The sequence below is a fragment of the Rhineura floridana genome, chromosome 14, assembly GCF_030035675.1.
Source record: "Rhineura floridana isolate rRhiFlo1 chromosome 14, rRhiFlo1.hap2, whole genome shotgun sequence".
Classification (NCBI taxonomy): Eukaryota; Metazoa; Chordata; class Lepidosauria; order Squamata; family Rhineuridae; genus Rhineura; species Rhineura floridana.
The window spans coordinates 36,662,748-36,677,905 of record NC_084493.1 but is presented as its reverse complement, the minus strand read 5'-3'; the positions used below and the strand labels follow the sequence as shown (position 1 = coordinate 36,677,905).

Below are 15,158 nucleotides of genomic sequence, written 5' to 3'. Positions count from 1 at the left end.
GATTTGGATTGCTGTGTTCGACTATTAGCTCTGTGTTCCATTGCAGTTGCTGACTAGAGGAAGAACAGAAGGTGCTGCAAACCAAACTTTCTGGTCAGCATGTGATGCCACAGAGCCAATCCCCATGTCCCTGCCTGTTATAAATCTCCCAGGTCAGTCTGATCAATCCATTGCAGAGGGACTAGAACACCAGTCTAGGACTACCTGCTTGCCTGCCTGCAGCCTGACTCTGGTACTTGCCAGCTAATGTATTTATACATTTTATTTTGTATGTCACCCAGAGTGGCTGGACAACCAGCCAGATGGGCAACTAATACATTTAATAATAAATAAATGAATGAATAAATTTGACCCAAGATTCTATAACAGCAAGCTCCTGGGTTAGACAAGATCCTTCAACCACCCAGTCATTCAGCTTGACAATGAGTTCTGCAGCACTGAAAAGCTTATCTGCCTACCAAATCATCAACTGAAAAGGGATGAGTGAAAGATAGCAATGCCCTGGCTTTCTTGGGTCTTTGTATGGAACTGATATCTCATTAAGAATATCTGCTGTGATCCACAGACTTCCTGAGATTCACAGAAAGATCTTGTGGACATTCTCACTCTCCACCCCCCCAACGCCCCATCCCTGCACTGAACTTTGCACTTGACATTATAAACTGCTCTTTGCATCTCTTCTCAGTTTCAAAACCAGTTTGCAACATGCCATGGAGGAACAGCCATTTGAAAAACATCAAACTGAAGGCTCCTTTGGGATCATGACATTAGTTCTTGGGAACCTGGCCAGTACAACACTGAGCAACCACTGAGATCATTGAGAAGATTTGGTTTCAAAGGCCCAGCTTGTCTCAGTTTGGAGGTGATCTTTCATGGGGAAAAGAGAGAGCGAGAGAAAAGGAGGAGGAAAATCAGACAAAGGGTTTCCTTTGCAGAGAGGAAGCATAATGAGGCCTGTTTCAGTACCATGTTGTTTTCCACATTACAAATATTTACACTTTTATAAAATGTTTTAGTTTGCAGTCTACCAAATATAAGAACTATCCATTTCAAATCTTGGATTATTAATACTGTACCAAGTGAAACAAATCAAGCCACTTAGCCTTAAGGCTGCAATCCTACACCAACACAGTGAGACTTACGTCTAAGTAAGCATGTAGAACATATGGCTACACATTGGCCTTTCTCCAAACTGAGCATTCCTACTTAGAAAAGTAAATGTGCTTCTCAACCACTGGATCACAACAAACTTTTTGGCAGGGGTGGAAAGCCTCACTTAGTCTTGGTCAACCCTTGGGGGATGGGGGAACACATGCCTGTAGTTGGTATGGCCACCCCATGCTCTCTCATGCACACAAACACACACACTGGGCACACAGCCTGTCCTCCTCACCTGATCTGTGCCAATCGTCTGAGTGATCACCACCACCACCACCCCGCTCATCAAATGAACAGTCTGGTGGCTGGGGTAGGGAGATTTCCACCCACTTCTGGGCGCTGGGCTTTGCCCAACAAGACAATGTCTACTTTTTTAAAAAAGTCAGTTTTCCCCATGCTGTCAAAAATTGTGAGGTCTTGGGGGAGGGGTAGAAAAATGCACTTAGGAAGAACAGATGAGCCCCCCAAACTGGGGGATGGCCATCCCTGTTTTAGGAATAGCACAGTATACTGTCAGATCAAGATAAAGTTCCCAAGCATGACTGCATTCCAATGCAAAGCTAGTGCTGGGATATGAAGCATGTGAATAAATCTCTTCTCTCTGCCAGTCACATTATTGGTAGCATTTCCCCAAAGGGAGGAGTCTCTTAATTCCATATTTTAGGAATTGTTACTGATGCATTAATGAAAACTCTGCAGCTTTGGACAGCAAATGTCAGCACTTACGTGCCAAGACTCTGCATCTGAAATAAAACACAGAGCCATCCTAATCCAATTATATCCCTTTCAAAATTAACATGTAACCAAAATCTGTTCAGTCTTGGGGCCCTTTACTAAAGGGAGAGTTGATCTAATGAGCTTTATTTTGGATTCAGAAATTTCCTACTGGACTAACCACTGAAGATAGAACATAACTGACACAAGAGCCTTTTAATTGCTACAAGAGCCTTTTTTGCCATCATGCTACCAATTCCCTGAGGGTAATTCCCTGAATCTTTCATAGACTGAAACAGATTCTCTTAATCTCCAGTACATTTTCATTTGTTGATAACGGGACACAGCTAATGTCCTTTAGAAGCAGTAAGTATATTGAAGTTTATGGCACAGTGGCAAAGCACACTAGTCCTGCTGCAAATACAGGAGAATTTTTTTCATCAGCAACTTGTTATAATTCAAACAAAGAGTCTCAAAAAGAAGACAGTCAATAGAATTCAGAAACTGGAATAAAGCATGGAGACCTAGAGGAAGTCAATGTGGTTTTCTCCAGATGTTGTTGCACCACAAATCCAATCATCCTCCCTGAGCATTGGCCATGCTGTCTGATGAGAGCTGGAGTCCAACAACACATAGAGGACACCACATTGGCTATCTCTGATGTAGATCAACGCCATCACTCAGAACTGAGGCTAAGTTCAAAACAGGAAAGTAATTTCGGGAGCACATGAACTGTCTACATCTCCAGATCACCAGAAGACTGTGCAGTCCTGGAGTCCCATCCTCAGACTCCTTGCAGTCTTGCAATCCCATTTTAAGATTATTCGCCTAGTCTTGTAGGCGAACAGATGAGGACAGTTGGTCAGCTAGTTATCTTCCTTGAGATAACGTACAGTGTGTGCTTCACTGGGTAGTGCTATAAAATGCTAATTAGTAAAAGTATTATTAAAGATAATATTGCTATTTATTTATACAGAGATTGGTATGCCACTGTTTGGGCCCACAAGTGCTCCCCAAAGCAAGAATAAAAACAGTTTGAGACTGCCATTTGTGAGCTGACTGCATCACGTTTGCTGTAGCTGACAAGCCACCGTCATAAGTTGTGGTTTTGGTTTTTTGGGGGAATACGAGGAAGGAAAACCAAAACTAATCAACTCTTTTCTGAGGCGTTTGCATGCAGTTTGCTTATTGGAAGATACTTCTTGCCAGCCTTAATTCCCCTGATGAAGGCCTAAATATACAAAGGCTGAAACGTGTTGGGCTTGGATTACAAATAAATACTTATTTTTCTAGCATTTTGGTTTTCCTTCCTCCTATTCCCCTGGTTTTACATGCCAGCCACTTTCTGTTGTTGTTTTGGTTTTTCCCCAGACAAACTATGCGAGTGCACTCGTACCTGTATAGTGTTCGTTGCCTTGCGCTGCGCATGTCAGCAGTTGGGCCATTGATGAACCGACTGCCTTGGAGGTGCTTCCAAGGTCCTGAGAACATTTTTCAAGCTGAATGAGAAAAAGCAATGCTTAAATTAACCAAAGAGAAAAGTTAACATCATGACCCACCACAATACAAGCATTCCCTCAGCCCGTGGAATATCGCAGTTTCTGTTACCTCATGTCACTGAGTACGCAGAATTCTTGCTCATAGCTGCGTGCCTTGAGATGGGTGCCCACACTATGCAATACAGTACAATTGCCAAGCTGTCTTGGTTATTAGCTCTTTCAGATAAAATATGAACACAGGAATGTATTTAGGGAAACTATTCCACAGCCTATGCGCCACCACCGACAAAGCCCTGTCACTTGTAGATAGCCACCTAACCTCCAAAGTAAGGGCCCCCGAGATTATGGCCTCAGTAAATGGACAGGCTCAGAAAAGTCCTTCTGTCTGACAGACCATAGCGCTTTGGCTACATGGACCAATGGTCTGATTGGGCATAATGCAACTTTGCATTCAAAGATCTCAGTCTGAGCACGTGGCGGTGCGCTACCTGTCAGAGGAGGCAAGTCTGGGCCTAGACTATTGTTGTTGTTGTTACTGTTAACGTTATATCAAGAATGCCCTTCATCTAGTGATCGCTGGGCAGTATACAACAACATGTAAAGCCCTACAAAAGATAAAAAAATAAAAATAGATACCATTTTAACACAACACAAAGCATAGTATGCAGCACAGTCCAACAGTCATCTCTAGAACTCTAAGTATCATATGCACCCTTGCTGTTTTAGTTCCTCCAAAATTCCTGAATGAATAAATGTCCTTTCATAGAATAGTAGAGTTGGAAGGGGCCTATAAGGCCATCAATTCCAACCCCGAGCAATGCAGGAATCCAAATCAAAGCAATCCCGACAGATGGCTGTCCAGCTGCCTCTTGAATGCCTCCAGTCAGAGAGCCCACTACCTCTCTAGGCAATTGATTCCATTGTCGTATGGCTCTAACAGTAAGGAAGTTTTTCCTGATGTCCAGTCGAAATCTGGCTTCCTGCAACTTGAGCCCATTATTCCGTGTCCTGCACTCCGGGACGATCGAGAAGAGATCCCGACCCTCCTTCATGTGACAACCTTTCATGTACTTGACGAGTGCTATCATATCTCCCCTCAGTCTTTTCTTCTCCAGGCTAAACATGGCCAGTTCTTTCAGTCTCTCCTCACAGGGCTTTGTTTCCAGTCCCCTGATCATCTTTGTTGCCCTCCTTTGAACCCGTTCCAGTTTGTCTGCATGCTTCTTGAAGTGCAGAGACCAGAACTGGATGCAGTATTCAAGATGAGGCCTAACCAGTGCTGAATAGAGGGGAACTAGTACTTCACGCGATTTGGAAACTATACTTCTGTTAATGCAGCCTAATATAGCATTTGCCTTTTTTGCAGCCACACCACACTGTTGGCTCATATTCAGCTTGTGATCAACAACAATTCCAAGATCCTTCTCACATGTTGTACTGCTGAGCCAAGTATCCCCCATCTTATAACTGTGAATTTGGTTTCTTCTTCCTAGATGTAGAACTTTACACATATCCCTGCTAAATTTCGTTCTGGTTTTTTTTTTCCAGCTCAATGCTCCAGCTTAACAAGATCACTTTGAATTTTGTCCAGGGTATTAGCTATCCCTCCCAATTTTGTATCATCTGCAAATTTGATAAGCATTTCCTGCACCTCCTCATCCAAGTTGTTAATAAAAATGTTGAAGAGTGCTGAGCCCAGGACTGAGCCCTGGGGTACCCTGCTCGTTATCTCCCCCCAGTTTGAGAAGGAACCATTGATAAGCATTCTTTGAGTACGATTCTGTAGCCAACTGTGGATCCACCTGACAGTTGTCCCATCCAGCCCACATTTAGCTAGCCTGCTGATCAGAATATCATGGGGCACTTTGTCAAAAGCTTTCCTAAATTCAAGATATGTTATGTTGACTGCATTCCCACAGTAAAAAAATGAGCTGAGATTAGTCTGGCAGGATTTGTTCTTGATAAATCCATGTTGGCTTCTAGTAATCGCTGCATTGTTTTCAAGGTGCTTACAGATTGATTGCTTTATAATCTGCTCTAGGATTTTCCCAGGGATAGATGTCAGACTGACTGGTCCGTAGTTCCGAGGTTCCTCCTTTCTGCCCTTTATGAAGATAGGGACATTGGCCCTCCTCCATTCATCTGGCACTTCAACCATCCTCCACAGTTTTGCAAAGGTAATAGACAGTGGTTCCGAGAGTTCTTCAGCCAGTTCCTCCAAAACTCTAGGATGCAGTTTATCAGGCCCTGCAGATTTGAACTTGTTCAAAGTGATTCAGAACTCCTTGACCATTTGTCTATCAACCTCAAGCTGTAATCTTGCCTCTTCAACTTTCACTTCACATTTGCCAGGAGGGTCATAGACCCTCTTTTGGGAGAAGACTGAGCCAAAGTAGGAATTGAACACTTCTGCCTTGTCTTTGTCATCTGTTATCATTTTGCCTTGCTCAGTGAGCATGTGTACCACCATTTCTTTTCTGTCTTTTACTATGCATGTACCCGCAGAAAGCTTTTTTTATTGCTTTTAGTATCCTTCGTTAACCTTAGCACATTCTCAGTGTAAGCTTTCCTGACACCATCCCTGCAATTCTGTGCTAGCTGTCTATACTCTTCCTTTGTTGTCAGGCCTTCCTATGTGTGTCCCCTTCCAACTCTACTATTATATTATTCTATGAGCACACGGTCAGCAGACATGATTCAGAACGGCTAAGCACCAGTCAAATGGCACTAGAAGGCCAATAACAAGATTAGGAGGCAGAGAGGGGATTGTATCTCCAATGTAAAGGAGTTCCACAATTTGGTTGCCACTACAGAAAAGGCTCTGCTCTGTGTCACTGCTGAATGGGCAATGCCTGTCAGCTGTACCACCAGCAGGGCCACCTCTGCTTATTTCAAGCTCAAGTTGAGACATACTGGGAAAGGCACTTTCTCAGGTATGTGGGTCCTGAGTAGTTCAGGGCTTTATACGCTCAAGTCAGAACTTTGGACCCAGCAGCATATAGGCAGCCAGCTCAACTCCTGAAGGATCAGTGTCATGTTGTTCCACTTAGGAGTATCATACAATGGTCTATAAGCTATAGCATTCTGCACCAGATGCAGCTTCTGGACCACCTTTAAACGCAGTCCTACGTAAAGCACATTGCAGTAATCTAATTGTGAGGTTACCAGGGCATGGCTAACAGTGGCCAAGCCAGGTCTAGAAACGGCCATAGCTGGGAATAAGCACTCATTGCCACTGAAGCCAAGTGCCAGTTTAGAATCTAGGAAAGTTCTCAATCGACAACATATTAGTGGTCTTGATGCAGAAAATAAGTGTTCAGAAAAATGACAGAAATGAATCTAATTTTTTCCTTTGGTTTCTGTTGTTTCATTTACTTGAAACGGTTGAACAATCTCCTACCTTCTTCAAATGTTGTATTGTTTTTAAATTAATCTTCTGTTATTTTTGTGCTGTTTTTAAACTGTTTTTAGTAGTTTTTGTTGTATTTTTAGATTGCCTGGCCACACATATGTCAAAAGCAATAAATAACTACGTAACAACAATCAATGTTGTCCTGTTTACCATTTCTCCTGGAAGTGGTTTCAGCTGCCCATCAACAGCTGCCATCTTTGCATCCTGCAGCTCATTTTTGAGCGTTCGGACAGTGTTTAAAGCAGAGTCAATTTCCATGGGTCCGCACGCTTCATGTGCCTATACAGAAGACAGATTAACCGAAAAATGGGCTTAGTATCAGAGCTGCTACCCAACCCTTCTCACTGCCAGCAACGCACACCCTGTTCACACACGGCATTCAAAGGTTGCCACACTAAAACAGTGGCTCATGAATGAGGTCACCACAGATCAAGCACTACAGCTAGATACTTCTGTCCATGATATCCTTCTAAATGGAGCCAGTTCTGGTGTTCAGCTACAATCCATGAACTGTTGACAATGGGAAAAGAATATATTCAAGACATATCATCAAAAGACTGGCAATAATGGCTAGAATGTGCCCGTGAACTGAGCTAATGTGTACCTGGAAGGAGGTGCATGTGTGTTTGTATAAACAGAAACTGCTGACTTGCGTGTGGCTGGAGCGTACTCTACTGTGCAAGCATTGCATCCATTGCTCCACCCGCTTTTGTCTCTATCATAGGCATATGGCCCTCAGAAGGCTGCCTATAAGGGAATATGGCCCTCAGGTTGAAAAGGTCCAACCTTTGACAGGTCCAAGAACCTTCACAGGGCTAGTACTTGGAGAATGCAGAGTCACTCTTTCAATTAGGGGTGGGGAGCCTGTTGTTCTCCAGCTGGATGGACAAGAACTCCCATCGTCCCTGGCCACTAAATGCTGACTGGGGATGGTGAGAGTTGGAGGGGGTGTGTCAAACATAATCTCGAGAGTCACAGGTGCCCCATCCCTGTTTTAAATACATAACTCAAGAGTTTGGGTGTCTACATACCTTTTGGGAGGCTGTTCTTAGCTCAGCAAGGCTGGTGGCAAGATTCTTGGCGCACTGGCTCAACTGCATCGCCGCAGCCTGGTCTGCCACTGTAGGCACTGCTGCTTTGGCTGAGGCTACCATTTTGCTCCCGGGCTATTTAAACAAGAGAGAAGAAAGTGTTGGCCATGGATGGAGATGACCATTTGTCTGCAGAGCTGGCACATACAATTTCGGCAAAGAGACAAACCATTGCAAAGAGTTATAGCCAATGCTACCCCTACACAGAGTAGACCCACTGAGGTTAACAGACACGGTAACTAAGGTTCATTAATTTCAGTGGGTCTACTCTGAGTAGGGCTAACACTGGATGTTGTTGTTGTTATGTGCCTTCAAGTCGACTATGACTTATGGCGACCCTATGAATCAGTGACCTCCAAGAGCATCTGTCATGAAACACCCTGTTCAGATCTTGTAAGTTCAGGTCTGTGGCTTCCTTGATGGAATCAATCCATCTCTTGTTTGGCCTTCAGTTAAACTAGCTAGACTGGTGCGGACCAGAGAGAGGGCATTTTCGATCGTGGCTCCCACCCTCTGGAACTCCCTTTTGATCTTCGCCATGCCCCCTCCCTGACAAGTTTCCGCCAGACATTGAAGACCTGGCTGTTCAGGCAGGCCTATGGGATTTCTGGGGTGGGTTAGTCTTTTAGTTGCTGTTATTAATTGGGGTTTAGATTAATTATTGATTACGGTCCTTCTTGGTTTTATATGTATTTTATGGTATTATGTACGTTGCCTAGAGTGGCCGTTCACTCGGCCAGATAGGCGACTCAAAAATAAAATTTATTATTATTATTATTATTCCTCTTTTTCTACTCCCTTGATACAACCAGAAAAATCCAAACTAGATCTGTCACTCACTTAGAGAAACCTTACAGTACAAATCTACCTACTCAAAGCTCAGTCCCATTGAGCTCAGTGGGTTTACTGCCAGGTAAGCAGGTACAGAATGCAACATATAGGATTCAAAATCAGTTTATCCAACCAACTTATCTATTGAGCACTGAAGCTCTGATAGAAGCCCAACAAGCTGTGATTTGTTCATCTCTGCCAACCCAGTTGAAGACTATAACCAAGGCAGTCCCTTTCAGATGGCAGGTCTGAGTGGGCACCAGAGGTGAGGTTATTTGAAAATATTTGTAGCTGATGAAAAAGCATTGCCCTCAAAATGCATCGAAATATGGGGAAGCATTATTGCTCAGTGGGAGAACACACTCCTTGCACGCAGAAGGTCCCAGCTCCCATCCCCAGCATCTCCAGGTAGGGCTGTGTCCTGTCTGAAACCTCACAGAGGCACTGCCAGTCAGTGTAGACAATACTCAGCTAGATGGACCAATGATCTGACTCAATATAAGGCAGCTTCCTCTCTTCCTAGTCCAATAACGTTTGGAGGGCACCACATTGGTTACTCCTGTAGACTAATAAGACTTCCACTTCGGAGTAAATTGTCTAGTGTGGTAACAGATGATGATGCAACTAGGTCCTACTCAGAGCAGACCCATTAATGGCCATGCCCATTAACTTCAACAAATCTACTGGAACAAAGGGCATACAGGCTTTCCCCTTTCCCTAGATGCCCTTTGGCTTTTTCTTGCAACTCCACTGTCTGTCAATGGCTAGTAGCCACAATTTATTTATTTATTTATTACATTTATATACTGCCCCATAGCCGAAGCTCTCTGGGCGGTTTACAACAATTAAAAACATTAAAAACAAATATACAAATATATACATTTTTTAAAAAGCAATTTAAAAACACATGCTAAAATGCCTGGGAGAAGAGGAAAGTCTTGACCTGGCGCCGAAAAGATAACAGTGTTGGTGCCAGGTGCACCTTGTCAGAGAGATCATTCCATAATTTGGGGGCCACCACTGAGAAGGCCCTCTCCCTTGTTGCCAATGGCTATGTTCCACCTTTACTGTCAGAGGCAGCACAATGCCTCTGAGAATCAGCTGCTGGGAATCACAAGAGGGAGGAGTGCTGTTACTCAGGTCCTGTTTCTGGGCTCTGCAGAGGCATCTCATTGGCCACTGCGAGAAAACGGATGCTGGACCAGAGGGGCCACTGGCCTAATCCAGCTGCAGGGCTCTTCTTATGAACTCTTCCAACCCTTCCTCTAACTTAAGGGGTGTTCACACATTCCATTCCATAACGGTGCAATCTGTGTACATGTGCACAAAACAGTTGCGCTTTACACTTGTAGTTATTCACGTGCAATCTTTGATGAGTGTAGTCTGTCTACACAATAGCTGAGCTGTACAAATCAACAACTCTACATTCTTTCAAACAAACACTACTACATGTGTAGAGACAGCTTGTGCCTGTGTAATGTGTGAACAAGCCTATTGGAAGGAATAGGCTTCCTTTCTTCTCTCACTGGATAGGAGGAAAATGGAGATATCTTGGCTCTTTCCACCTCCCTTTACTTTGCTTTTATCTGAGTCGAACAACTCCTACAGCTTTTCCTCACATGAACTGTCAACGTAAGAGGCGCTTTACACATGACCTCGAGCAACATGGGTGCTACCTCTTTAGCAATTGCTTCCACATTGCCCAGAGGATATAATAACAACAACAACAACAACAATTTATTATTATTATTATTATTATTGATGATGATGGTGATGATGATGATGATGTCACATTTTTGCACTAAGGTGTGTGTCAAAGCAACTTACACAATAAATATAGAAATAACAAAGACATTAAAACCACTTGTAAAAACAGCAATAAAGGCTAAAATATTAATCCATAAATGTATTTCAAGGAACAAATCCCATCTATCCTACTTAAAAGAGGAATACAAAAAAGGCCACTAACATAGCTAACTACCCTCCCAATTAAAAGCTGAAGCCCTGGGTAAATAAAAATGTTTTTGCTTGGAACCTAAAAAGGGACAATGATGGTGCCAGGAGCATCTCTCTGCAGAGAGCATTCCACAATTGAGGAGCCACCACTTGAAAGGCCCATTCTCGTGTCGCCACCCTCTACAGCTCCCTCCGAGAAGGCACAGGAAGAAAGGCCACAGCTGATGAATGCAGGGTCCAGGTTGGTTCATAAAGCTTTCCTCCTGTTTTGGATGTGCCATATTTTGCATAATGCAGCAGCAATGGGATATTTGTTGCTGGTGTGCTATGTAACATGCTATAGGCCTGAATGAGGTAGGTGGGAAGGCTTTTTACCTTCCTGGAGTCTACTTCCTTGCTCCTAGGCTGGTGCTGCTCCTATTCTTCTTCATCAGTGCTACTACCTGCTTGCTTGTCAGGCAAAGCACCACTGAGCAACAGCAGCATTTGCTGCTGCTCCTCTTCCACACCAACACCACCGTCGCCTGGGTCAGAGTGCGAGGCAGGTGCACAAGCAAGCGGGTTGCACAGGTGAAGAGGAGGAGAGGGTCCAGGGAGGCTCTTGTCAATGGCCCGCTTGCTGGGTGGTGGGCCCTGGCAGATACCCAACCATGCTGACCCCTGATGCCAGCCCTGATTCCATTCCAAGCCTCCAAAGGTTTCTTCCAGGCGCTCATTCAAAACATATTGTAGGACAATTAAACTTGGCTGGGCAGGGCAGCTCCCCACTCTCGTTTACTGTACCTGGAGGAAGATTTGGCTGGAGTTTATCAAGGCAAGTTGAGCACTCAGGTCCTCTGCCTGGGCTTGGCTTCCCCGCACATCCTGAACGAGCTGTGGAATGTGATCAGCAACATTCTGCAGGGATCAGAAAGAGGGAAGAGTTATTTCGCCACCCAACTGAAATGTTCAAGATCCAAAACAAAAACTACAAACCTCTGGTGGGGAGATTTGTGGGGGTTAACTCAAAAAGGATTTTCCAAGCAGTCATTAAAGATCCCATCATAGAGATCACTAGTAAAAAATAATAATAATTAACAATGGCTGCTTCAAAAATGAAATAAATGTTGTCAACAAAATTAAAAACAAAATGAAAACAGAATTGCACACCCAGAAGCAGCCAGGTTTAGATAAACAATAAATATTGCTAATAAATATTGCTATTGGCTTGGCACTTACATGGTACCATATATAATTGATATATACTATATAACAGGGGTTGATATATACTATATAACAGGGCCACCAAGGGTCCACCACGAGTCCACATTCAATATTCCAACTCAAAATCCAATTAAAAATCGATATGAATATCTATGATTCCATGAATATCCATATTGATTTTTAATTGCATTTTTTGGTTCTTTTATTGTATTTTATTGGAATGCAAATTATAATACTATAAAAGGCAATATATAAGATATAAAAGAAGCAATTAAAATCCGATAAAAATCATGCAGCATCTAGCACAGGGCATTAGAACTCCTTCAACAGGCAGGAAAAAATATCAATAAGGGGTCCACCAAGCCCCTCAGCAACTTTCACGTGGTCCATGGGGGGAAAAAGTTGGGGAACCCCTGCTGTACAATATATAATATAACAGAGATTATATACGGTGCTATGTAAGTGCCCATCAGATAATGGGCAGCGGGAGTGTGGCTCGTTCCAGGAGCACAAAGCTGTTTGCATTCAAACCACTGCTAAAAGGGAGGGGGGAAATAAATGTTGTCAACAAAATTAAAAACAAAATGAAAACAGAATTGCACACCCAGAAGCAGCCAGGTTTAGATAAACAAGCCAGAATGCTGCCTTTAATATAATGGCCCAATGGCAGCTAGGGGGCATGCATACGCACACCGCTGAACGGGGAAGCATGGGGTTTGCATGATGCCTTTCCCAATCCACCTACTGGGACTGGGACTCATTAGCCCCCTCAAAAAGTCCATGCCAGTGCTGATCAGCCAGGGACGAGATGTTCCCCTTCCGCAACTGACTGAGACTATCATGAGTACAGGTGGAAGGAGCTGCCCATCCCGGTCCTCTCCATTTCCCACTTTTCCAATCTTAAATTCAGTCCTCCCAGTTTCTGCAGCAATTCACGGTATTTTCTTTAAAAAAAATCCTCATGAAAATTCTTCAGCATTTTAGCGTGAGTTTCTCCTAATAAACACATTTTTGGATGCAGTTTTGACTAACGTGAAAATGGAAACTGGGAACAAAAAAGGCTCTTACAAACTGCCTTGACTAATGTACACATTCGTGCAACGGATCTCTCCTAATATAATTTTTTTGAATCTTATTTTCACTAATGTATTTGTTTTTATGAACACTTTCCCATAATATTTGCATTTTTGTAAACACTGGTCGGTTGGAGAACTGCACTAAAAATTTTGGGTAAGTGCGAATTTTGAAGGATAGCTGCGTTTTGGCTCTCTTACTGTTTCAGACAATGTGAATTTGATAGATTTGGATTTAATTGCAAACTGAACTGAATTTCTCCCCTATCCCTAATCGCTAGTTAAGTGACTGGGTGTTGTAAGTGCTGCCCTGGCTGCTGTGTGTGTGTAAAATGGATTGGGCAAAGTTGTGGCACATAGCCAGCACAATATGTGGCCTTGTTTCTGTACCTTTGCAACGATCAATTCTGGTCTGAAGATTTTGCTTTAATTGTCTAGACAACCATCGCCAGAAATGGACAAAATACTACCCTCGGAGTGCACCATGAGCTCATTCAAGAGATTTGTTTGGATATGCAGCACTATCAGAGTACCCAAGGATCAGAGATAAATGCAGAGCTGTCTTGTTAAGCCCTGGGATTATAAATATGCATCCAACATGTTTCACATTCTCCCATGTCGCCTTGGTTCCACTGTGAGCCATTTGTCTGGAATGAAGGTAGACCTCTAGCAGTGCAAAAATGAATCTCTTACGCACAGTAATCAACAGCATCTCATAATTTCCATCTTGTAATGCCTTGGAAAAAGAAGCCTAAATCCTTCATATGAAGAAAACCACATGCAACAATCAATGGGGGGCAGGGAAACAGTGATCTGATGGGTTCCCTAATTCATAAGATCAGTCCTGGCGGGGTTGGCCTTTTCTTGTAGCAGCACGCCAGCTTGGAATCCCCCTCCTTTTTACCCAGTCATTTCAGGTAACCTGTTTATGTCTTACATGGTTCTTTAGTTTTATGTTTTTAGTCTGCCTCTTGACTTGTGTTTGTTTATTGGGTTTACACTGTGTATGTATTGGATGTGAATACTTTTATTCACACCTTGGTACACTGCCCTGGAATCTTTAGATGAAGGGCGGTTCAGAAATATTTCGTATAAATAATAATAAATAAAAAGATCATCTCCCAGTGTTTTGGACTACACTCCCATCAGAGCCAGCCGGTGTGCTGGGCTGATCCGAGCTGTAGTCCAAAACATCAGGCGGGCACCAGGTTGGGGAAAACTGGCTTAGGCAACGCCTCTTGCAATTATTACCTTAGACCAGGATGGGGAACCTGCTACTGGACTCGCATTATCCCTGAGCACTGCCCATGCTGGTTGTGGGCAGGGGGGGGGGCTTAGAGTATTTTGCCAGCTGAAGTCATCTTACCTTACAGCTCTGGACAAGTTGCTGGTGGGCTGCCATGTTCTTATTGGAAATGGCTGCATTCTGTGAGGCTGCAATGGTCTGAGTTGCAGCTGCGGCTGCTTGCTTGGCTGCAACCTAGAAAAAGAAAATACATTAAAACAGGTGTGGGTGAAAATAAATTGAAATCTACTGGAAGATCTCTGAACGATTTGCCGTAGATCAGTCGTCTGTAAGATTCTGTCTTACAATTGTTTAACAGCAGCAGCAAGAAACCATTTTTTCACCTAATCAAGTCAGCCTGGGGGGAAGCCATGAGAAGAATTTTGAGTAAAAGGATGGAGAGTTCAGTTCTGTTATTGAAAATAAAATCCCTGGGCTTCCCATGTGCTTAGAGCCACTCTCTCTGAATTCTAAATATATAACATTCTCCCTGTGTGACTTTTCTGTGCCTGGCTGTGGATCTAGGAGTTCTAGTAATAAACCATGTAGATCACACAAGCCTGAGGTCTGCCCACACCTGCATTAAGGAATCTTGCAGAGGATGACAGAAGGTGATTTTGCTGGCCTGGCCTGGCTCTTTTCTACTCCACTCTGCAGCACTTTAACAGAGCTCTCTTAGCAGACGTTCCATGCCATGCTGAAGCAACATATAAAGCACCCTTCCTCCAAGCTCCCATCAGTCAGGCTGGCCGATGGGCCAGGATGATGGGAATCATAGCCCAACAACATCTGGAAGGTACCCACCTCCCCTGGAAACAACTCAGCAGTCTGATATAAAGCCTGGGCAAGATCTATAGAAAAAAGTAAAGGTCAAGGTGTCCCTGCACCTGTAGTGCGAGTCGCTTCCGACTCTTAGGGTGACGTCTTGCGACGTTT

At 43.6% G+C, this 15,158-nt stretch overlaps 1 protein-coding gene across 8 annotated transcripts in view; it reads right to left on the bottom strand.

Moving 5' to 3' along the window:
- Nucleotides 1–15,158, bottom strand: part of TLN2 (talin 2) — a 232,395-nt gene that overhangs the window by 75,386 nt on the left and 141,851 nt on the right. For all 8 annotated transcript variants that reach the window (XM_061595996.1, XM_061595999.1, XM_061595994.1 and 5 more), the window contains 5 exons: nucleotides 14,304–14,417; nucleotides 11,445–11,558; nucleotides 7,815–7,949; nucleotides 6,934–7,062; nucleotides 3,269–3,371 (listed from right to left, as the gene is read on the bottom strand). In XM_061595996.1, the coding sequence (XP_061451980.1) occupies nucleotides 3,269–3,371; nucleotides 6,934–7,062; nucleotides 7,815–7,949; nucleotides 11,445–11,558; nucleotides 14,304–14,417 (595 nt within the window). The remainder of the gene's footprint in view (nucleotides 1–3,268; nucleotides 3,372–6,933; nucleotides 7,063–7,814; nucleotides 7,950–11,444; nucleotides 11,559–14,303; nucleotides 14,418–15,158) is intronic.